This window comes from Sinohyriopsis cumingii, chromosome 5 (assembly GCF_028554795.1).
Source record: "Sinohyriopsis cumingii isolate HCF-2022 chromosome 5, ASM2855479v2, whole genome shotgun sequence".
In the NCBI taxonomy this organism is placed as follows: domain Eukaryota; kingdom Metazoa; phylum Mollusca; class Bivalvia; order Unionida; family Unionidae; genus Sinohyriopsis; species Sinohyriopsis cumingii.
Window position 1 is genome coordinate 123,649,065 of NC_142965.1, and position 26,380 is coordinate 123,675,444.

A 26,380-nucleotide genomic window follows, 5' to 3' on the forward strand; every position below is an offset into this window, starting at 1 on the left:
TATAGACTGTTTTGTGTTAAATTTAATAGTAGGTGTATACATGAGTTACTGGTCAGAAATTTTGATATATATTTCCTAAATCATTCATTCTCATTCTGCTTTGAAAATGTTTCTTTTTAAGATTGTGTGTGTATGTGTGTGTGTTTCAGAGGTGGAAAATGCACAATGCAATGATTGTAGATGGATGATAAATACAGAAAAAATAAATTCAGGATGTGAAAAGTATTGTTTCTTGTCAGTAGAAAAAAATACCCTAGTAGGTTATATATGATACCGGGTGTCAATTTTTATTTCAATTATTCTTTTTTTCAGATGGGATGATGATGTAGTGTTTAAAAACTGTGCAAAGGGTGAAGAGGATAAGAAAAAGAGTTTATTCATAAATGACACTTTGCGGTCAGAGTTCCACAAAAAGTTTATGGAAAAATATATCAAGTAGCATTTCTTTGATGGACATAATGAAAGAGACTGTCACTTGATTGTTTGGTTTGTTTTCTGAAAGTTCTAGCGCATGAAATGACACAAAAAATTTAGAGAAATACATGCAGTACAATCTCATATTGACAAATTGGAATAGACTGTTCTTGGTGTGTAGCAGACTATGTTAAGACCATGAAATTACCAAACAAAATTTAAATTGCACTTACTTTGCAGATATGTTAATCATTAGGAAGAATTGTTGAGGATATTTCATTATGGTAAAATAAGATAGTTGAGACTTGACTATTAGAACAGATAAAGGTCTATACTATTACAGTGAAGTTTGGTGTATGACACTGTTGTAGTGAAGACTGACTTTCATTCATTTACCTCTTTTATATTGTAAAGAAGATTTTAAAGTGTCCGGTTACATTTATATGCGATATTGATTGGTTTATAACATGCATCCATGTAGATATGGGGTAGATGGTTATCTTCCATCAAACTGAGCGACTACAGACCTGGGACTGGTTTGTTCACATTTGAGCTATGTTGGCAGTTGCAGTCATCAAAATCATTAATGGAAAATATATGTCAACTTAACATTTCAGTAAATCATTTAGCAATTATAAATGTTGGGACTTATGCTGTCATCTGCATATTTTATGCCTTGAAGTGAGTGATGTAGCTATGGTAACCTATATTGAGTGTTGTGTAAATGATGTATGGGATTAACATAAATACTCCCTTATACGTTGGACCCAGTTGCAAATTTTAGAAACCCACATCTGCCATCACAAAATATGCTTGAAGATAATGAATCTCTTTAGTTAGTTGGGACTAATCATTGGAAAATTTATCTGCTGGTACATTATGTAATTGCAGATCTGGGTTGTTTGCTGTTGGACCTCACTTATAGACAAGTATACATGATAATTATTTTAAGCAGAATGCATACAAATCAAAGTTGTGTATAGTTTCCAGAGAAAATTATATGGAATGGACATGTATAAAAAGATATTAGCAAACAATGAATTAGGCTGAATAGGAGTTGCATCCAGAATGAAAAAATTGCATAGACCACCCTATGCTGGTACATATCATTTTTATTTTTATATAAGTAATTTTCAAGTCCAGACTTTGTGAGTGCATGGAAAATTCCAGTTGGATGCCTTATAGATACAGTATCTTTTCACCTAGGTCATCTATATTTGTGTAAACTTAGAAACTTTTGAAATATTCACTTGTAAGTTGATGCAAGATTTTTCCAGGTAGTTGACAAATGTTGCATGAAAAATACTGACCAGTAATTATCTAGTGTACCAGAAAAGACAGCAGTATAAAATGTAACATTGCAGATCTGAATCCAATTTAACTTTGGGCATTACCAACTATGAACTTATAATTTCTTTCATTGGTCTCTTTTTTGCTGAAATCTGTCTTTCATAATAATGAAAGTTTGATTTATTGCTAAATAATAATTTATCATGTTTTTTGTGAATAAAGTTTGTCACCTACATATATTTTTGAATAATTTTTGTCATCATGTATACAACCTCAAATATATGTTGCAGTAGACGACATCATTGACTTAAAGGTGAAAATCTGCAGGCATGTGCCCCATTAGTTTTCCATGTTGTTTTCACCAAAATGAATTGCTGAGAATTTTGATTCTGGTGAATTGTTTATGCTGTTGTAGTACTTGGAGTGAAACACTGACAGAGAAAAGTGCATACTGCTATTGTAGCTAGTTGTCAGAGCCTTACTCTGCATCGCAGTTAATTTAACATTACATTTTACGAGTAACATAGTTGTGTTAATTGATCCATCCACTATTACTTGCATTTTATTTGGTGTAGTGATTGAAATGAAAGTTGTAGATTGTGTCCCCCAATGCCTGTGTGCACATTTTAATTTTGCAGGACAATCAGTTGTTTTCAACCTCATGACAGTCATTTTCATCAAGATTATTTGCCTCCACACACAACGATTAAGATGTAAAGTAGTTTTTAGCTCATCTGACTGTAGGGGCCCCGAGTGGCCAAGTGGTCTAAAGCGCTGTCCGTTACGGATCACTGCCAGCTCACCTCTGTATGTGCCGGTTCAAGTCTTGGATTCAGCCAAAAATTCTTGGGTTTGTCAGGTAAATGTTAAGGACAGTTGAGAAACCAAAAGTACATCAAATGTTGAAATGCTGAGTGTGCTTGGATGAAATATCAGCTGGATATGTATTATGGTTAGATGGTGTGTAACTTACCAGAGCCATGTCCACTGCCCTTAAGTCCAGGGTCACAGCAAGTGAAAATATGTATTATGGTTAGATAGTGTGTTACTTACCAGAGCCATGTCCACTGCCCTTAAGTCCAAGGTCACAGCAAGTGAAAATATGTTTCAGTAACATTCATACCTACTATGGGTATAAACTTGGAACCAGTGAAAAAATTTTAAGAAGAACTTTTGTCATTTGTATATCTTGACTATCGCAGTGTCAGGTATCACAACCATGCCCCATGTATCAAGGTTATCACATCCATGGAAAATAGGGAACTACATATAGTTCAAGATACAACAAAAGGGAATAAAACTCAATAATTTTTATCATTGTAATGTCTGTTATGAACCTTGAGCCACCTGTATAACCATCATGGCAGAAATGTAACTCTTTTTGTTTTCTTCTCACAAATATATATTTACTTATCCATGTTGTTTCACTCTGCTTAGTGCCCCAGTGCACCAGAGAAAATTCAAGGAAGGATAAAAATGAATAACCCAAGATGACTCATGGTACTAATTCAGTTACCATAGTAAACCTATGTAAACACCATGATATTAAAAATTCAATAATTTCAAATGTTTGAGTGCTCATGATCAAACCTATATGTATCAGTATAGATGAAACCTGGATGTCAGCTTCTGTGTAAAGGAAAGGATATGAACCACGGCATTTTCTGGACCTGTGTTTGAAACATTTGCTTTCAATTCCTCATCAATGAGTCCGGTGATAATTTTAGTAATGTGTGTTCCAAACTCAAGACTGTTAAAGGACTGAAATTCCATGAATAAAAAAATATCTCTATTTTTTCCACTTACAACTAGGATAAGCTCTCAAAAAAATTCTTTTTCCTACAACATAACATTATTAACCAATCCTGGTCAGCCTAACCTACATATACTCTATTTTATGTTAACCCATTTCCAGGTTGGTTCCCATTTTTCCATACCATTATTACTATTTGTCCAAGAGGATTGTACCATGACAGATAAAAAAATGTCTCAGTAATTCCCAGTTAGATGCACAAGGCATCATCATAGGAAGAATACTGTATTTTTCCTGATGGATTTTAGCATGTTATGTGATGAGAAAGTTTATTGTTGGAAGCATGTTTAAACCAAACCTAAAATGAACACAGTGATGTTTAATGCTTTTAAAAAACTGTTGGTTCAAATTCCCGTTATCTTAAAGCTGACAGTTCTATTTTACAATCGTAGCAGTTGACATCTTTGGAAACTTTATTCAGATATTTATGTCTACAAGATTTCATCCATTTAACTTACCTGCTATATACAAGTTTTACTTACCATATACTTGATTGCAATTCTGATCAAATTGCAAACTTCATAGACCCAGATCAGCTGTTACATAATGTACCAGTAGATACAAGTCTATGCAGTTAGGAATAATCAGTAGAACAAACAGCATGGACCCTGATGTGCTTGGCATTATGCAATAGCAGATGTTAGTCTATGTTGTTGCAGTTGGACCCAGGTGAGCATATATGGTCTTATGACACTTGCTGACATTAATCTATGTATTATTCCATCCTAAATCTGTGTTATGACACTTGCTGACATGAGTCTGTGTATTATTGCATCTTAAATCTTTTATGACACTTGCTGACATGAGTCTATGTATTATTGCATCCTAAATCTGTTATGACACTTGCTGACATGAGTCTATGTATTATTGCATCCTAAATCTGTGTTATGACACTTGCTGACATGAGTCTATGTATTATTGCATCCTAAATCTGTGTTATGACACTTGCTGACATGAGTCTATGTATTATTGCATCCTAAATCTGTGTTATGACACTTGCTGGCATTAGTCTATTATTGCATCTTAAATCTATGTTTCTTTACTTTAATTATGTACTTTGCAAGAAAATTGAAATTACATTACCTGCATGAACCTAACATCATTGGTTACAGATTGAACACAGTGTAAAATACAGGATTTAGAAAGAAATATTACATGGTAGACTTGATAAAAGATTAAAAATAACATCTATACTTTTTATTTAGCATAAAAGTGAAGGGTGTTGTTGCTTTGAATTTTGTGTCTGATTTTCTAAGTTTCATAATTTACATGTGTTACTGAGCATTATTTCTCTTTTCATACTTCTCCCAGGTCCATTCAGGTTTTGTAGTTTTTACCACATAAAAAAAAAACATTTAATCCACTTACAAAATTGGACAAAATGGGCATGTTATGTGTCACATGCAGAGTTTTTTTGTTGTTTGTTTTTTTTGTTGGGATTTTGGTCCATTAATACCTATGTCATAGCAACAATTCTAATTTGTCAAATGTAGTTTGTGTTACTAAATGAAAAAACTATGGTCTTAATAAAATTAATAACAAAGTATAGTTATTGAGCAGAAATGTGTGTGTTGGGGGGGACTCAAATTTGTATAAATGATCAGGCCTGAAAGTAGTTTCTGGATTTTGTTCCAGTTTTAAAGAATAATTCCTCATATGTGAATATAATGAGCTTACTTACTAGAGTATGTTTATGATAGTAAAAGGACTTGCAATATTTTTGGATTTTTTTTCTTCAATCTAATGTTCTACAAATTAGTATTACTTCAGGTCTACAATCCATTATCTTTCTCATTGCATTCCATTAGATCTAATATGGTTGACAAAGTTTCACCTGCTTAAATCAAAGTGACAGCATTGAAGAAAACTGCTTATCAAATCAAATTCTTCTTTAAAATTCATAAGACAAAACATCCATGCCTAGAACTCCACACTGTTATTATGATGATGACTTGCATGTATTATAATTAGGATCTTCATTATGTGACTCTGTGAGTTTCATCCTTGTAACATTTTCATTTTGTCATTTTAGATTAAAAAATAAAATATACTGAGGTTAATATGTGGTAAGGATCTTCTTTTTTAATACCATCAAATTATTTTGTGAAACAGTAAATTTAGAGAGCTGCTGTAGATTAGTTCGTAGAGTTTCAGGCTTGGTACGTCCAGGGTTGTGGGTTCTGTACCCATCCAGGCCACCCTAAGTTAAGGAGCCCTGAGTGGCCAAGTGGTCTAAGGTGTCACCTTTACAGGTCAGTGACAACACTTCTCTGTCCATGTGGAATCTGGTCTACATGTGGGTATGTGAGAAAGCCAAACACTAGCTTCCTGTGGGTCAGTGATTCCTCCTAGGTTTTTCAAGGTTGTTTATCCACCAAAATATACTAGCTGCCCATGTATAGACCATTATGTGCTGAAAAATAGTGTTGAACCCACGAAACAAAAACACCAGCCCATGTTGAATGCATTTATATGTCTTTAGGGACGGCATGATATAGCTAATAAAGTGTTTAAAGTACCAGTAAATCCCAAAAATATTAGATTTGAATCATATTTGTGATATCTTAATGAACATTGTAAGTTAAAAATAACAAAATATGTTGTTGTTGTTGTTATAGGGTTTAACGCCATTTTTCAGCACAGTATTAATGGTGGAGGAAGAACCCGGGAAAACCCCGGAAAGAACCACCGACCCACGAGAAGCTACCGGCAAGCTTTCTCACATATCCACATTTGCCGAGCCCGAGACTCGAACCCACGCAGACAGTGGTGAGATGGCAGTGATCTGTGATGGAGAGCGCTTTAGACCACTGGGCCACTCGGGGCCCCAACAAAATATGCCTCTCTGTCTGTCTGTCTGTCTCTCTATATTTATATATATATATATACATATATGTCAGGTCATTTATCTATCAGCGTATCTTCTTGGACATGTGATTGCAGGCAGTTTCTAAAACGGGGAAAAAAATAACTTGGTAAATGTGTGTATATGTGATTTGGATTTTTAACATAGCTTCAACAATTTTTCAGTAATATTACTACGATGTCTGCATTATGGCCGTTTATAGTGATGTCAAGCATTGGGATATCATGCTCTGTACATGTAGCATAATGTCCCACCCAGTCACATTATCCTGACACCAGACTGACCAGTACTAACACTAACCGCTTAATACTGAGCAGCAAGCAAGGCAGCTGTTAGTACTGTTTTTGTCATTGGTATGACTCAGCCAGGGTTCAACATCGCGACCTCCCACATCTTTGGCAGACACTCTAATCACTTGATAAATGGAGATCATGCATTGCGTATTATGTTCAAGCCTGACCATTAGTGCTTCTTTAACTCTCTGCTATAGTCAGAAAATTACTTCTCCCCCCCATCCTTTATTGATTGTTTATTAATGTATACTATGTGAATTATTATTATTTTTATTTTTTTAAATATTCCTCGTACACATGTAGCCATTGGTCAGGAAGCCGTCCCCCACCCCATTTTTAAACTGAGGATAGAAATTGTCCCAGATCTCTCACTTCTAGAATAGCCCCATAGCTATTTTTCCACTCTTCATTGTTTATTATTTTTTTCTAGAAATATTATATGAAATGATTATTAATGTATTATTTAAATAATCACATTCCCATGGTCCCTTGCTGTTTGTTCTTCAGCAGTAACTATGTTTGCATATGGTAGGTCGATACAGTACAGTACACACAAAATGTATTGACTATATTTTGCCCTGGCCTATGGAGGATGCTGATAGTTAAGTGAACCAGATTCAGTTTTTGATGGTAATAGATTCTGTAGCAGTTTGTTGGAAAAAGTAGCATTTGTCCTACTTGTGGGAAAACATGTAGCAATTCATCCTGCTTGTATGACATTGTAGTTGAACCTTCTTGTGGGAAAACATGTAGCAGTTCATCCTCCTTGTAGGATGTAGTAGTTGAGCCTTCTTGTGGGAAAACTTGTAGCAATTCATCCTGCTTGTGGCAAAACATGTAGCAATTCATCTTGCTTGTAGGAAAACATGTAACAGTTCATCATGCTTGTGGGAAAACATGTAGCAGTTCATCCTGCTTGTGGGAAAACATGTAGCATCATCCTGCTTGTGGGAAAACATGTAGCAGTTCATCCTGCTTGTTTGACATAGTAGTTGAACCTTCTTGTGGGAAAACATGTAGCAATTCATCCTGCTTGTTTGACATTGTAGTTGAACCTTCTTGTGGGAGAACATGTAGCAGTTCATTGTGCTTGTGGGAAAACATGTAGCAGTTCATCATGCTTGTGGGAGAACATGTAGCAATTCATCTTGCTTGTAGGAAAACATGTAACAGTTCATCATGCTTGTGGGAAAACATGTAGCAGTTCATCCTGCTTGTGGGAAAACATGTAGCATCATCCTGCTTGTGGGAAAACATGTAGCAGTTCATCCTGCTTGTTTGACATAGTAGTTGAACCTTCTTGTGGGAAAACATGTAGCAATTCATCCTGCTTGTATGACATTGTAGTTGAACCTTCTTGTGGGAAAACATGTAGCAGTTCATCCTCCTTGTAGGATGTAGTAGTTGAGCCTTCTTGTGGGAAAACTTGTAGCAATTCATCCTGCTTGTGGGAAAACATGTAGCATCATCCTGCTTGTGGGAAAACATGTAGCAGTTCATCCTGCTTGTTTGACATAGTAGTTGAACCTTCTTGTGGGAAAACGTAGTAATTCATCCTGCTTGTTTGACATTGTAGTTGAACCTTCTTGTGGGAGAACATGTAGCAGTTCATTGTGCTTGTGGGAAAACATGTAGCAGTTCATCTTGCTTGTTTGACATAGTAGTTAAACCTTGTGAGAAAACATGTAGCAGTTCATCCTCCTTGTAGGATGTAGTAGTTGAGCCTTCTTGTGGGAAAGCATGTAGCAATTCATCCTGCTTGTGGGAAAACATGTAGCAATTCATCTTGCTTGGAGGAAAACATGTAACAGTTCATCATGCTTGTGGGAAAACATGTAGCAGTTCATCCTGCTTGTTTGACATAGTAGTTGAACCTTCTTGTGGGAAAACATGTATCAGTTCATCATCCTTGTGGGAAAACATGTAGGAGTTCATCATGCTTGTGGGAAAACATGTAGCAGTTCATCATGTTTGTGGGAAAACATGTAGCAGTTCATCCTGCTTGTAGGACATAATAGTTGAACCTTCTTGTGGGAAAACATGTAGGAGTTCATCATGCTTGTGGGAAAACATGTAGGAGTTCATCATGCTTGTGGGAAAACATGTAGCAGTTCATCCTGTTTGTAGGAAAATGTGTAGCAGTTCATCTTGCTTGTGGGAAAACGTGTAGCAGTTCATCCTGCTTGTTTGACATAGTAGTTAAACCTTCGTGTGGGAAAACATGTTGCAGTTCATCCTGTTTGTGGGAAAACATGTAGCAGTTCATCTTGCTTGTGGGAAAACATGTAGCAGTTTATCTTGCTTGTGGGAAAATGTGTAGCAGATGCAGAAGAAAAGATCAAAGTAAACTGTTTTAAAACAACACCAGAAGGCACAGACATGCTCCAGCTGAAGACACTGGAAGTAGTGGAGATCATGATAAGCAGTGAACTGACATCATGACACTGGCACAACAGCTAATGTCATACCAGAGGAAGTGCTTCTTCTGACAAGCTGTTGGAAATAGGACCTTGGTCATGTACAAGGCACAAATTTAAGTTCTTGAAATAAAGAAAAAATGTGTAAATCACTTGACCAAGAAATAGTATAGAGTTTGATTTTGCAAATAGAAAGAGGTTAACTTGGATGCAAAGGCTGTTCAAAGAATGAAGTTGATCACCAGCATCAAAAGAAGACAAAACTTTTTAAATTATTTGACAAAAACACATTAAGAAAAGAATTTTTAAAAAGTACCATAGATTGCATATACGAAAAGCTGCTGAAATTCAAAGATGAAGAAAAGTTAGAAAGAAAATTATTCTTGGAAGTAAGCTCAGTAGTAAGACAAAGTTAAGGTGAGAAAGGTTGAAGTTCTCATCAAACTGGATTACCTGAAAGAGTATGCCACTTGTAAATGAACTGTTAAAACAAAATATACACTATTAAAATCAACTTTAAAGTTTTTAAATCCTGGTCATTATTCCTTGTATTTGTAGTTAGTTTGGCTTAGAAGTGTTCTAAGGACATTTTGGTGTTTTAAATACAATACTTGTGTCATTGGACACAAAATATATCTTGCTAATCAGACCTCTAATCTGACCTTCTTGAAAATCTTTTTATAGCTACTTAAACAGATAGAGTAAAACCTGTCTTGAAAGACTGCTGCTATGAGAGACCACCTGTCTTGAGAGACCAGATTCTCCGTATACAGATTACTGATTATATAGTAACATGACCTGCTACACCTGACCACCTGTTTTGAGAGACCATTATGTTTTGGCAGATGGGGTGGTCTTTCAAGACATGTTCCACTGTAATGTATAAACAAGGACTTTTATTAAAAAAAGGTATTTCTTATTATATGTTGTTGTCCTTATTTGCATATGTTGTTGATCATTCCTCCAAATTGATTGGACGTTATGTTGATACAGCAAATTTTGCAGAGACATCATTTACTCATACAATCTGGAAAAGGTATTGTGTACTGTTGGCTGACTAGCCACACTGGCATTGAGGGCTATGAATGTACAGATAAAGCAGCCAAAGCCACAGTGACCCATTTCAAATGGACAATTCCATATATAAACTGGCATGTTTGATGCGTTTGGCAAATATATGGAATGAAAACTCCACAAACAAGCTTTGGACCATCAAGCCTATTGTATGAGAGTGGCAACTGTCATATAAAACAAATCATGGAGATAAAGTGGCATTGTCTCATATAGGTTACACACAGTTGACTTTTGAAGACTGAACCATGACTAGAGTGTACCTTGCCAATGGAACACATTCTTAATGAGTGGATCAATTCCACCCAGTGAGATTTTTTAAATGTAAACTCAGGAACATGAGATGAACTAACCATACAAATCTTTGATGTAATATGCTAAGTACAACAATTTTTTGCCCTTAGGTTGGTCATTATTTCTATCATTTTACCTTGTGTTTTATATACCTCATCAAGATTTTTAACATCGTTACTTTTTATCGTTATTTTGAAGTACTATGTGTTTTGTTTATTTCAAAGTGTTTATCTTCCAAAAGTTTTAATGTAATACCAGTTTTAGAACTAAATTTTAAATTGAATCCACATAGCCTCAATTTCATGGAGCACCATTAAACCCTATTTTGTTTTTGTGCTTTAAGGCACAGCAACACAAGTAGGTTGTTTAGTGCCAAGGCCAATGGAGTAAAGTGCCTAACCCAAGGACACCATGGTAACTGGCCCAGGCTGGTCCAATATTAGGATTCGCCATTGAGCATTAAACCCTGTACATACATACCTACAATCCTCTTGCATGTTTTCCAAAAGGACTGCCCATACCCCTTAATAGAAGAAACAACATTCTCATTCCTCAAAGAGAGAGAAGTCTGCAGCTGCATTTAAAAGGGGACAGCTAGGATCAATACATATTTTACTGTATTGAATACAGAAGAGTCCACTTTGTATCATAAACTTGGGAAGTTGTTGGGTTTAATGCCATTTTTCAGCACACGATAGGCTATACATGGTGGCCAATATTAATGGTGGAGGAAGAACCAGGCAAAACCCCCGGAAAGAACCACCGACCCACGAGAAGCTACTGGCAGGCTTTCTCACATACCCATGATGGCTGAATCATGACTCGAACCCATGCAGACAGGTGAGATGGCAGTGATCTGTAACTGAGAGCGCTTTAGACCACGTGGCCACTCGGGGGCCCCCAACTTGGGAAGTAGATTACTGTTTAGTCTAAGTAATACAGTTGGCAGCCTTGCTCAAAACTGATCATGACAAATTGTTTTAGATAATGTTTTGCATTGTGTACTAAACTTTTGTCCACGATTGTAGATTGTGCTTTAAGATGATGATCATTTGTAAACAGGATATTTACATGACTAACTTTTGTACATGATCGTAGGTTGTAAATAACATTTTCACATAACTTTTTAATTCAAAACATTATCAAAGCAGACTTGTTTATAATTTGATTGAAATTTTCCATTGGAATGACACATCTCGGTCAAATGAAACTGTGTATAATTAGGGACTTGATAAACAAATAATTCCTGTTTAAGGTCAGGCTGTGGGAACCCTTTTTGATCGGGATCATTAGTTGTGTTCAGTCATAATTCAAGAGAAATTATTTATTTAAATTATTCATTGAAGTTACAAAGTTCTTATTGATTTTGGATTAACACATTATTTAGAAATTGTTGTGAACCAATATTTGGAAATTGTTGTGAACCAATTCAAACACATTCTGTTTTGCATCATTGTGGTACATGAGGACATTCAAGATTATTGGAATTCTGTACTTTTGGACTTGTGATAAGACACATAGGATTATCAAGGATTAAATTTGCAACACTGTAAGTGTCTCTTGAATTTGTTTTGTACAGTATTGTAGAGAAATAAATTGTTTGTCAATGTTGTTGTTGTAGGGTTTAACGCCATTTTTCAGCACACAATAGGCTATACATGGCGGCCAGTATTAATAGTGTAGGAAGAACCCAGGAAAACCCCGGAAAGAATCACCGACCCACGAGAAGCTACTGGCAAGCTTTCTCACATACCCACATTGGCTGAATCCGAGACTCAAACCTACACAGACAGAGGTGAGATGGCAATGATCTGTAATGGTGAGTGCTTTAGACCACTCAGCCATTTGGGGTCTCCGTTTGTCAATATGACTTAAATTGCTGCTTTTGCTTTTTTCTGTTGCATATTTTAAGACCTAGAGTTTTAACAATAAGTCAAGCATGAGAGTGGAGAATCTGTGTGTTGTTGTGTAGGAGAGACAGCCTCTGCTGTGTCAGATGGTCCCTTCACTGGGATCGTCTACCAACAGGTCCAGTAGGTCAATGAACCTCAACCACTGGTACCACAGGGGAGCTATCAGGATGAGCTGGGACGTGGAGTTCTTGATGGAGAACCTGTGAAATTATTTTTAAGGTGGGAAGGCATAATCATACAGATGATCCCACTTCAGACTGAAGTTGTCTACTTTCTAGGCCCTCTGATTTGGCACTGATGAGACATAAAAAGGACTAACACATTCCACTAAGTCTCCAGCCCTGTTGAAAAAGCATCTATGTTACTGACTGGTGCATCAACCATTCTGTGTGCACACATGGTCTTATCAGGATAGGCTATTGGCCAGAATTTGGCACACTCAGAGTGATCACTTCTGACAATTCCTGTTTGATCAGGTTCCAAAGTTCCATGCAAAGGGAAGAAGCAAATTTACCTGATGCCTGGGTTAACTAATACTGACATATTGTCCAAGGTGACCATAACACAGTGCCTTATAAGACTGACACTCCTGTAGATTTAGTCCGCATTTATGAAGTCCTGAAAATGTAATGTTTTATAGTGTTGTGTTTTATGGCACCTCTGTAGCTCCATGATGTGAGCTAAATGTAAAAAAATTAGATTGTACAAAAATTTAGGAAAAAATACCCTTTCAAATAAATGTAATCAAGAAGTTAAACAAGAAAAAATATAAACCATAGAGATTTTATAATTCTGTGCAATATGTGTATGTATGTAAATAAAAGATAAAGGAAATAAATATCAAATCTGTAAGTCATATGATCAAAATTTCCCTCCAAAGTTAAAGATTTTGTCATGTAGAAGATTCTTGTTTTTGTCAGTTTTAATTGCACTTTAGCTAATTACTGACTATATATCATGCCAAGGAAATGGGAGCTAAAGTGCCTTTCCAAAGGACATTCTGACACTGCCTAGCTGGCCTGGGCGGGTATCTAACCTGTGACCAATGGGTGACAAACTAACCATTCTGGCTCCAGTGAGTTCCCCATCTTAAATCTATTATATCTGTGTACAGGAAGGAGTGGAGTTCAGGGTTGTAAATTGGGAACTGCTATTCACTTATCTGACTGGGAACCTGGCATTCCAGAAAATGTATTGCTATTCAATTAAACATGTTTTCCTCAAATTTTATCTCAGGTGTTTGTTGAATTACTTTTGACAGACTGCATATAATTAACAAAATATTCCCTCTTGGTACTGCGCTGTTTTCTTGTTTGCTATCAGGGCTGATGCTACTTATCATCATCAAAAGTTATCTGTACATCTCCATCTTTTTTTGAAGCATCATTATGCCATCATTTTTTTTAATTTGCTATCAACAAACACACTGATTCTAATGTTACTCTTGAACACAACTAGCATTGACGATACATTTCTCCCATCCAAATTAATAAACAACTAGACATTTCTTGATACATGGATGCTGACCTGTAACACTACTCAGATATATCCATGATCTCTCTGAATTCTTTATAATGGAGTTTAGTGCCATTATTTATGATGTGTAATTAATATGTTCAAGGAATGATGGACTTTAAAATTTATTGGTTGTCATATCCCTAAACAACAGGGTTGGCATTATAAAAATGTAACAATAAATAGTTGGATTGTTTTTTATTTATTTTAGTGTTGATGTAAATGAGTGGGTTGGTGTATGAAAAAAGAAAATACTTGTTGTACTTTCAAGTTTTATTCTACTAAAGGTCTCCAAAATATTTTTTTTTCTAGGTCACAAATCAACAACCGTTAGATTACAAGAAACATGCATTTAACAGCCTTTAACATAATATGAGAAACAAACCACAAGAACAAATTGAACATATCACAAGATTTTGTGAAAACATTTTTTCAAAATCTTGCTGATTTCAGTTTTGATTCTGTCCACATTAAAGTAAAAAAAATTTGTATAAACAATATTTTTTTTAGTAGCACTGGCTACACCTAAAGTTTCTGAAAAGATAAATTGTTTATGAATACTTTTAAAGTAGCTAATTTACTGAAAAAATAATTAGAAAACCATGTATATCTGAACACCTTTAGCACAATACACAACATGTTACATGCATTTGTTACTGAAAGTCTTGTACATGATGAAACACATAAACTCAAACATGTATGAATCAAAACACAACAATCAATGACTTTGGACAATCAACAACAAAAAAAATCTACTGTCAAAATATATTTTTAAATCTTAATTTAATCAGACATGTAAACTCTGGAAAATGACCAACTGATTGAACTCTTAAGATTCAATAAAGGTAACTAAAGTAAAGGTAAACAAAGTAAATAACCACTAAAAGAACAAATCTGAACTAAAGTAAGTACATGTGTTTAAAATCTGCAGTCTCTAACTAGAAGTCAACTTGGTACCTGATACAGTGCACTCAATTATCAGACGAGTTCAACTGCAAACTGCACAAATAATGTGCCAGCAGATCTGGGTCTGTGCAGTTTGTTAGGGGTAATTAGAACAAATAAGGTAGACCCTGATCTGCAATTACATTATGCTATGGCAAAATCTTTGTTGTTTGCAGTTTGACACGACTTATAAGCAAGTACATACGGTAATATGAATAGCACTTTTCCTTACTATAACACACCTCGCAAAAAGGAAGTCCATTTTATGAAGTCAAAGCTCCCATTATTTAACAGAACTTTAATTACCTTGATATAAGGTGACCTTGTCGATAAGGAAGTCCAGTTTTTAAAGTCAGAGCACCCATTATTTAACAGAACTTTAATTACCTTGTTATAAGGTGACCTTGTCTGTAAGGAAATCCAGTTTATAAGGTAGAAATGGTCAGAACTCCCATTAATTAACAGTAATATAATTACCTTGATATAACATAACCTCACCTTTATGGCAGTCTTCTTTTATGGCTTGCATGAAGAATATTATAGTGAGGGATAGTGACTGAAGAATTTGGAACACTGTGTTTACCTCTCCACAATGTACATCAGACTGTGACAAGCACCGACCATATCTGCCACTGTATAATGCACCAACAGTTTATGGCTTACAGTGTGGGTGGGAAATTTTAAGTAGAATGTGAACAGCCTCAAGACTGATGTACCAGTAGCAATACATCAATATATATAGGTTACTGTGATAATGTCTTAGCAATACGGTATACTGTGACCCCATTATTGTGCTACTCCTGATACAAATAAAAAAACATTACCATTATCGGCATAGTATGCACTCAAACCATTTGCAAGATTACCCCATGGATGTCTAAAATGTTTGTGCACAACCAATTTCAGTCAACTTGACCTTTAACACTGAAACTGATTGAGTTGTTCCTTCCCCCATGTGCAACTGATCCAAAAACTGTTTAGTAACCATAGACAGTGGAGAAACATAAGTTTCCTTTAAAGTTCAAGAGGTTAATATATTAATGTCATATGCAAGCTTGTCTATAGTGAGATATCTATTCAAAATTACGGTACTATTTTGCTTCACATTTTATCTGTGATATATACAGTACTATTTTGTTGGACGGCTTATCTATAGAGGAACCTATTTATTTATGAGTATCAACAGCTCATCTACAGAGGGACCTATCACTGAGTATATACAGTACTATTTTGCTGGACAGCTTATCTAAAGAGGGACCTATCACTGAGTATATACAGTACTATTTTGCTGGACAGCTTATCTAAAGAGGGACCTATCTATGAGTAAGTAAATACAGCACTGTTTTGTAGAACAGCTTATCTATAGAGGGACCAATCTATAAGTATATACAGTACTATTTTGTTGGTCAGCTTATCTACAGAGGGACCTATCTATGAGTTTATACAGCACTATTATTTTTTTGGTATCTTACTGATAGAGGGACCTATCTATGAGTAAGTAAATACCGCACTGTTTTGTAGAACAGCTTATCTATAGAGGGACCAATCTATAAGTATATACAGTACTATTTTGTTGGTCAGCTTATCTACAGAGGGACCTATCTATGAGTTTATACAGCACTATTATTTTTTTGGTATCTTACTGATAGAGGGACCTATCTATGAGTAAGTAAATACAGCACTGTTTTGTAGAACAGCTTATCTATAGAGGGACCAATCTATAAGTATATACAGTACTATTTTGTTGGTCAGCTTATCTACAGAGGGACCTATCTACGAGTTTATACAGCACTATTATTTTTTTGGTATCTTACTGATAGAGGGACATATTAATGAATATATACAGAACTATCTTGTTGGAGAGCCAAGAGAAGGATATGTCACAAATATGTATTATATTGGGTCACTCATACTGAAATTTGTAGCGTATTGTGACTGCAGTGGCAACATCCACCCCTATTGCCAGTGCATTATATGATGGCAGACAAGGACCTACATGTACATTGTTTGCAGTTAGGTTTACATTTTACACAGATGAATAGATAACTGCCTTAATGATAGTACTTCTTTTGATAGCAATCTCTGATGCATGAAGCCATGGGGATGAGGAAAAAACGAGAACGAAAAATATGACTAGCACATATTTAAGAAAGTAGAAAAGTTAACCAATTTTCTTATAAGAATCCATAAAGAAACCAGTAAATATTATCATCAGCAGTAAATAAATGAGCGAAAAAAATCAATTTCTGAAGGGACTAATCATTATTTGTATCGGTTCTTTTTATAACTTATTTGAGCAGTGATAGCTAAACAAAAGGTATAATGATATAACTATTTATAAACATATGATTTTACTAAGCAAATCTTTAGAATACTATTAATATATAATACTTACTGTAAATGCAGACTTGTGCTGGGAACAGTAGTTAATTAGTACCTAAATAGAATACATGTAATTTCATGCCAGTCTCACAATGGTTGAGGTGGAGTTGGTAAGAAGTGGAGAATTAACAATTACTCAGTCTACTAAATCCATTCAAGCTTCATAGAACATTAACTTAATCACAGGGAATAATATTTCAGAGACATTCCAAAAATCAAAATACCATGAAAATGTTCCAAGACTGAAGTCAGTGTTAAAATAATTATAAACAGTACTAATTATCAGAAAACATTAAAACTATACTTAACTGGGCAAATAATGGATTATGTTTGAACTAAAATGAGAAAATCCATGTTGGCCCATTTGTAGCATGGCAAACTTAATGCCCATACCAGATTGGGTTAGATGCCATGATGTCTTTCTAGGCAACACAGTTTACTCTAATATTAAAACTGGTCAAACTGTAACCTTTGCATTGATGCACCAATAAACATCCATCTGTCAATCAACCGTATTGTTAGCTATTATTCTTTTCAAAAGATACAAGTCGTGATGGTTTTGAAATTCAACTGCAGTAGTAAATAATAAGTACAGTTTGAATCAAAATTTAATTTACATTTTTGTGGCTTTGAACTGCAAATATTTTCAACAAGTACTTCCTTGCAATCATTTTTAAAGGAAAGAGGACATTTGTAATTTACAAAAAGTGATTTGATTTCAACTGGTGAGAAAGAATTATATGTACAGGAGTAGACTATCTATATATAGAAAGCGACAGTGTAATGTGGGACTAGACATTGTAGACTAAATACTTTCATAAAGTTAAAATTACAAGAACAATAAACATATTCAATATAAAATTGTATGCAAAAGACTCAAACTATACTTCAATAAAGCACAAATACCAGTAAATATGTAGACCACCATAAAGTGGTACCAGAAATATTTTTCTGCAGCTTTTTATTTGCTGGAGAAAAAAAATGTTATTTAATGTATGTACTTATATTTTTTTCATTCACTAACATACCCTTAAGTTCTTTTGATCCAAGCCACCTCATGAAAATAAACACCATAATCATACACATAATTCTACTCGTATAGGATAAAATTACCGTTTTAAAGGTCGCCTATTGCAACATAATTTTTCAGTTGAAATTTACTAATTTTGAAAATTTAAAGATTATAAAAAACGTAAAATAAAAGAAGAAGCAACAATTTTATTTTCATGCATTATATCTGCACATTACAGAAACCAGCCAGAACCAATATACTTGACTGGAACGGTTTCAGTGTGCAATTACCAGTGCAATGATGCATGACTGAGTAAGTGGATCAAAAAGGCTAACATGTATACACAACAACTGTTATTTGATTACATCACTGTGATTATCTGGTGCGATAAGTAACAACTGCTATCAACAGTTGTCAATGATGGCTTTTAAGTCTTTGGATTAATATTTTACTGATCTTTGGCAGTGATAAGATAAAAAGAAGTGACCAACCCAACATTTATTTTGGCAGAAAACACTGGCATAACTGATTTTTATTTTCTTCTTTAACTGTTACTGCATTGTGCAAGATGTTTTGTTCATGTCAAAATGCCAAAATATGTTTTCTCCCAATGCTAAAAAAAACACCATAACTATTACAAGTCCAAGAAGGCTTGGAAATTAGAATTAAGTGTATGTTACCATTTGTGTAAAAATAAAAATCTACTGGTTAAAAGTAAATCTACTGATCATAATTTGCAAATCAACTGGTTTGACATCCTAGTTCTGTCACATGTATGCATAATAATCAAGAGAAGGATCTCAATTAACAGTTTTCGTTGCTGATCGTTGTGTAATAATAAAAATATACAATCAAGGACATCCTTTTTTCATAAAATACGTAGATTCACATCTGTGTGAATATGAGCTGAACATATAAAACTGAGCAATGAACAATTTCTGAGCATCATTGTGTCGTCAAAATGTATCTGCAATTACAATTTAATTCAAAACACAATTGCCTTTCTAACACGACATCACCTGAAATATACAACAATATACCTATATAACTATCTACATAAGGATTTTGACACCCACACAGAATGTCTTAATGGTCAATTATGGAGAAAAAACTTCAAAATGTTAAATTGTCATGCATTTTGTAAAACACTCCAAGTAGATTAAAAATCCATTTATTCCCCCAAAATATTTACTCCAAGCAAATTCTCTAAATTAAAATGAACAAAGAGCTTGACTGTCCAAAACTTCCTACCTCATGACATCCTTTCATGTGATATCATTCTAAAACAAGTCAACCTATCACTAATGTAGTAGTGTATTGAATCCATGGTCTTTCCAAGCTAAAATGAGAGAAATGTGTTCAACATACAGCCACAGATTTTTAGATAAAAAAGAGAAAAAGGACTCACGTTTCCTTTATTAATTTCTCAATGAAGAAAGATGTTGAAAACAGAGACGCATCGATTATACCGTGTCTTATTGGAAAACATATATCACTGGTAGAAAATGACAGCAAGTCAAACTGCATCATCTTCACTCATAACCAAAAAGACACCATAAGAAATCTGATAAAACACCATTTATAAATGAGGCATAGTGATAACATGATGGCTGATCAGCTCCATTTTAATTTAGGACAAGCAAATCCTCTGGTGAAAATCTTTGTTGATATGAATTTCAGTTTTGGAAATGTAACAATAAAAAATATTTTTGAAATGCCTGCATTGGTGGCCATGACCTTTTCCATTTGACCCAACTAGATATGGCAAGATCTGAAATCACAATGTTGATATGACCAGCGAAGTAGCGATGATAAGATTTTCCAGATGGGCACTGTGTGGCCATATTAGAGATCAGATTGGCACCTTTTTCATTTACATATATCATCATTCATTCAAGGAAAGTACTTTTGACAAGATTTTCAAAATTACAACTATGGCGACAATATTGGATGTCTGAGCAGTTCCATTTTCTCTTGGGAGTTGTTAGACAATAGAAATCTTTTAGTAAATATCCCACATTCCAATGACCATCCCTTCATGACAAGCACTGATAACGAGATTCTCCAGATGGTAGCCATTTTGGATGTGCAAGCAGCATCATTTTCATTTAGAACCTAACAGACATCATAAGATGTCTTCTGCTGAAAATCAAATGGCAATATGACTTTACATTCAGAAAAAGTAGTAATAAGATTTTCAAGATGGCTGCTGTGGTGGCCATATTGGATGTCAAACTCTGCAACTTTTTTTGCACCAACTTGACATTATAAGTCTTATTTCAGTAAAAACCCTATGCTGACCTTCTACTCAGGTGGAGTAGCAGTAACTAGATAGCATTAAGATGACCTCTGTAGTGGCCATTTTTGACATCAGATCAGCACTTTTTTCAAAAAAGACCAACTAGACATTTTGGTGAAAACCCCACATCTGTACGACTTTCCAATCTGACAGAGTAGCAATAAGAATTTTCAAGATGGCTGCTAGCTACATTGGATGCTAGATCTGCACCATATTCATTTAAGATGAACCAGACACAATGCTTATCTCAGAGGAACTGCTACCCGAATCTCAATGTGAATTCCATCCAGGCTGCAAGCACAGTCGACATGATCTTCACTGAGGCGAAATGCATGGAAAAGCACATGGATCTCTACAGTGTTCATTTACCATGGCTTTCAACTCTGTACATAGAGCAGCCCTGTGGTTGGCCCTTGGAAAACTTGGCTGCCCCAGAAAGTTCACCACCCTCATCCTGTTGTTCCATGATAACATGACAGGAAAGATCCTGGCCAATGGGGAATACTCGGAGCACTTTGGCATCTCGACCGGACTGAAGCAGGGCTTGGTGCTTGCACCTGTGCTGATCAACCTCTTTCACACCCAAATCCTACTCCATGCAGCAAAGGACCAAGGATTCTACATTAGGTATGGACTTGATGGGTCCCTGTGTGACTTGCATCATTTCTCTGCATGACCAAAGACACTGGAAAGAATATTTCTCGAAGATCTGTTTATAGGTGACTGTGTACTTATGGCACACAAGGAAAACCACCTTCAGACCATTGTGAATAAGTTTTCTGAGACAACCAGGATGTTTGGTCTGACAATAAACCTGGACAAAACAGGTACCCCTTTATCCAGCTCATTACACAAACCCACCACAATCAACCATCAAGATCAAGGGGAAACAAGTGAAGAATGAAGAGAACTTTGCATCCCTGGGAAGCACAATGTCTTGTGTCACTAGACAATGAGATTACATCCTGGATCTGGAATGCAAGTCCAGCACTTGGATAACTTTGTATCAGATTCCTGCAACAAAAAGACATTCAAATGTCCACCAAGACCAAGGTCTTTAAAGCTGTCATCCTCACCTCCTTGCTCTAAAGCTGTGAAACCCTGACCGTATACTGCGGGCATGTGAAGCAGCTTGAGCAATTCCACATGTAAATACGGAATATCATGCACATCCAAAGTCCTCAACAGAGTCAATGTTCCTAGCACTTCTGCTGAAAGTCCAGCTCAGATTGTCTAGCCATGTCATTCAGATGGAGGAGAGCACAAGACTGAGACAGCTCTTCTATGGCGAGTTCAAGCAGGGAAAGCAGAAGCAAGGGTGACCCAGGAAAAGGTACAAAAAAACCTTAAGTCTAATCTGAAATGGTGCAAAATCCAACCCAGTGAACTGGAAGCCTTGGCTGACCTGGAGCAAACTCATCACAAGGCTGTTGAACTAGTGGAGGATGACTGCTGCCAATGACTCATGGCCATGACAGAAAAACATCACAGGATCCCAGACCATCATGTCTATAGACTTCCCATGCCCAACCCGTAACATCCTGTGCGCCTCTAGCTTTGGACTCATGAGCCACAGGCGTAGTCACCACACAACTAGCATCATCGCTGGACATGATGGACGACTGCAGAGTACATCGTAAGAAGTCTTTTAGCACAAACCTCATACCGATATGACCATCCATTCTTTGCAGCAATAACATGATTCAAGATGCAGTGACCATATTAGACATCAAATTGGCACCATTTTCATTAAGGACCAACTAGATGTCTTAAAAAGCCTCCAGGTAAACCGCATGAAAATATGCTGTTCCTTTCAGTAGGAGTAGCAATAACAAGATTTTAAAGATGGCTGCTATAGTGGCTATACTGGACATCAGATCAGCACCATTTTTGTTATGGACCAAAAAAGTCTTTTAGTCTAACCATATACAAGATCATCCATTTAGGAGTATTGGTAACAAGATTTTCAAGATAGCTGCTGTGGTGGTCATAGTCGATGTCCTAGTGGTACCATTTTTGATTTAAGACCGACTAGATCATGGGATTAATGTCCAAATAGAGTTTAATGGCAATCCTCAAAATAGTTTAGAAAGAGTAGCTGTTGTTGTTGTTATGTTTAACGCCATTTTTCAGCACACGATAGGCTATACATGGTAGCAATAACAAATTTGTTCTAATGAACAGATGGATAAACATGGGATGAAAAATCATCCCATAAGCTCTTCTTGTCAAAAACCAGTGGTGCTACAAGCAAGTTTAAAAACAGAAGCTTCCAAATTTAAAGGATGCCATTCATTCTTCCATTTCTTCTTACTATTCATTCATTGAGAAATTTCTAGACCTAACAGAAGTCAATAATAGCTAGTTTTCTCATCGTCGTATCTCTTTTGGTCACGTTTTGATGTATATGTCAGGCATCTTTGCAAAAATATTTACAGATGTTGAGCGTGTTGATGGGTTAGTTTTAGCCACCTTATCTAGCACAAACTGCACATCACAGCACAAACTGCACATCATAGCACAAACTGCACATCATATTTGTACTTTCAACACATCAATGACTGTATCAAGCTGAGGAAATGGGAGCTAAGTACCATTTCCAAGGACAAACTGAGGCAGCCAAGCCCAACAGGCCTGGGTGTGTATCAAACCTGTGACCCTTGGATTAGGAGTCCAATGTTCTACCAGGGGCCCCGAGTGGCCGAGTGGTCTAAAGCGCTCTCCGTTACGGATCACTGCCATCTCACCTCTGTCTGTGTGGTTTTGAGTCTAGGATTCGGCTAACGTGGGTATGTGAGAAAGCTTGCCAGTAGTTTCTCATGGGTCGGTGGTTCTTCCCGGGGTTTTCCAGGGTTCTTCCTCCACCATTAATACTGGCCGCCATGCATAGCCTATCGTGTGCTGAAAAATGGCGTTAAACCCCACAACAACAACAACCAATGTTCTACCAAGCTACTGTTGCTCCAGACTGGTCACAACATTCAGAAATTCCTGTGTTTGGGGGCATTTTTTGTTCTACTTTTTCATGATCCGAACAATTTCTGGCATCAACAGATAAAAAAGTGGTTGGTTGGAAAACAAGAAAATTTACACTTTTCTTTTAGGTCTTTTAAAATGGTAAGATGCACTTTCATGATGTCAAACACATCTTCTATGTGTTCACTAAAACAAATGCAGACTGAATAAATATTATGTTTGAAAAAAAATGGGAGAGAAAAACAAGCGATGTTGAGGGTTGGTACAAACACAACACAGTCTAACACAAACCAAATAATACAACCCCTTAAATTTCTTTCAATCAGTGCCAAACCCATCATATTTTCTATTAGTCTCATCTCCGATGATGTTTACTCCTTATGCTTTCACTCTATACCTTTAACATAATACTGTGATTAACGATGCTGTCTTGATAACTGTTCATGAAACAAAAAAAAAAAATACCCAGTAAAAATATTTGAACACAACTTTGATTCTACTCTAATTGAACACTGTAACTCTCTAGTTTTATTATCCCTACAGCTTTTGCTTTTGCTTTTCACTGGGAAATGTTTTTTCTATGCCTCTAGCAGTATTATGCTGAGACCAAGAAACGTGATATAAAGACTCACGACCTGTTCATGCAAGTGAAACAATAAAAAAATTCCTATTAAAAACATCCTGGAACACATCAGTCTGACTTGAACACAGCAGTTCTCTAATTCTGATAACCCAGCATCTTTTGCTTTTCACCGACAAAAAATCCTTTCCAGTTATTTCCACAAGTATTATGCAGAGATCCATTTCCTTGTATATTCTTATGTAATGATGCTGTGGACTCTGCTGTGGTTGTGATGTACATTTGTCACTCAGAAACTAATATCATTAGAAATTATCAGGATGTCATCTCCATTTGGTCTCTCTCATATGTATCTCTTACAGTCTGGCATAATTATCTTTAGATTATTACTATGCTGTGATCTCCAATATGTGTCTCATGTGTATCTCACACAATCTCGTATCATTATCATTAGAAATTATCAGGCTGTCATGTCCAGTTGGTGTCTCACACAAGAATCCCTCACAATTTGGTATTATTATCATTAGATATTACTATGTCATGATCTCCAATAGGTGTTTATACATGTATCTCTCACAATTTGGTATCATTATCGTTAGATATTATCAGGCTGTCATCTCCAATAGGTGTCTCACTGTAAAAGAATTAAAGAAGCCTCATAAGTACATTTACTATATATATCATGAATAAGTCAACTGAAAACAGACATTGATCTGCCACTGCATAACACATGAGCAGATCAGAGTATATGCTTTTGTTCTATTGATTATTCCAAACAAACTGCAGGAGTCCCAATTCTGCAAGCACATTATGCAATAAAGATCTGGGCTTGTTTAGTTTTGCAAGCCTGTCAAGGACAATTCAAATAATCACATTCAAAGCCTTTCGAGGGCTTCTAATACTGACATACAAACCCTGTCAAGGATTATTCTAATACTGACATACAAAGCCTTTCAAGGGCAATTCTAATCCTGACATACAAAGTCTGTCACGGATTATTCTAATACTGACATACAAAGTCTGTCACGGATTATTCTAATACTGACATACAAAGCCTTTCAAGGGCAATTCTAATACTGGCATACAAAGCCTTTTGAGGGCAACTCTAATACTGGCATACAAAGCCTGTCAAGGATTATTCTAATACTGACATACAAAGTCTGTCACGGATTATTCTAATACTGACATACAAAGCCTTTTGAGGGCAATTCTAATCCTGACATACAAAGTCTGTCACGGATTATTCTAATACTGACATACAAAGTCTGTCACGGATTATTCTAATACTGACATACAAAGCCTTTCAAGGGCAATTCTAATACTGGCATACAAAGCCTTTTGAGGGCAACTCTAATACTGGCATACAAAGCCTGTCAAGGATTATTCTAATACTGACATACAAAGTCTGTCACGGATTATTCTAATACTGACATACAAAGCCTTTTGAGGGCAATTCTAATCCTGACATACAAAGTCTGTCACGGATTATTCTAATACTGACATACAAAGTCTGTCACGGATTATTCTAATACTGACATACAAAGTCTGTCACGGATTATTCTAATACTGGCATACAAAGCCTTTCAAGGGCAATTCTAATACTGACATACAAAGCCTGTCAAGGATTATTCTAATACTGGCATACAAAGCCTTTCAAGGGCAATTCTAATACTGACATACCAACCCTGTCAAGGACAATTCTAATACTGACATACAAACCCTGTCAAGGACAATTCTAATACTGACATACAAACCCTGTCAAGGACAATTCTAATACTGACATACCAACCCTGTCAAGGACAATTCTAATACTGACATACAAACCCTGTCAAGGACAATTCTAATACTGACATACAAACCCTGTCAAGGACAATTCTAATACTGACATACCAACCCTGTCAAGGACAATTCTAATACTGACATACAAACCCTGTCAAGGACAATTCTAATACTGACATACAAACCCTGTCAAGGACAATTCTAATACTGATATACAAACTTAAGGACTCTGATTTACTCATTAGCAATGATATTTGAATACAATTATTATCTCTTTGACAACAAATATACTGTTGATTGTTGAGCAGCTGTATATGGTAAAAAGGTGCAAAAGAATTCTTCTAACAACACCAAATTAATATGACCATCTCTACAGGACTAAAGATAAAAATTTTAAGAGAGCTACAATGGCTGCCATAGCTGGGCACCCCTATGTGGTTTTGGAGTAAGTACACCACTCCCTCAAAAACTTGCACCCTGATAACTCGGAAACCCACTTATCAGACATGGATCCCATTTTT

General features: G+C 35.9%; 2 protein-coding genes across 5 annotated transcripts in view; one reads left to right on the plus strand and one right to left on the minus strand.

Moving 5' to 3' along the window:
* LOC149800116 (protein CWC15 homolog) overlaps positions 1 to 5,577 on the plus strand; it is a 53,527-nt gene extending 47,950 nt beyond the window's left edge. Inside the window, exon 7 of the mRNA XM_089959711.1 lies at positions 313 to 5,577. Coding sequence (XP_089815837.1) covers positions 313 to 439 — 127 coding nt within the window. The 3' untranslated portion in view covers positions 440 to 5,577. The remainder of the gene's footprint in view (positions 1 to 312) is intronic.
* Positions 5,578 to 14,141: 8,564 nt separating this feature from the next.
* Positions 14,142 to 26,380, minus strand: part of LOC149800117 (ras GTPase-activating protein 3-like) — a 132,274-nt gene continuing 120,035 nt past the window's right edge. For 2 of the 4 annotated variants that reach the window (XM_089959713.1, XM_089959712.1), the window contains one exon: positions 14,142 to 24,714. In XM_089959713.1, the coding sequence (XP_089815839.1) occupies positions 24,654 to 24,714 (61 nt within the window). In that variant the 3' untranslated portion in view covers positions 14,142 to 24,653. The remainder of the gene's footprint in view (positions 24,715 to 26,380) is intronic. The other 2 variants (XR_016421325.1, XR_016421324.1) reach the window with 2 other exon arrangements.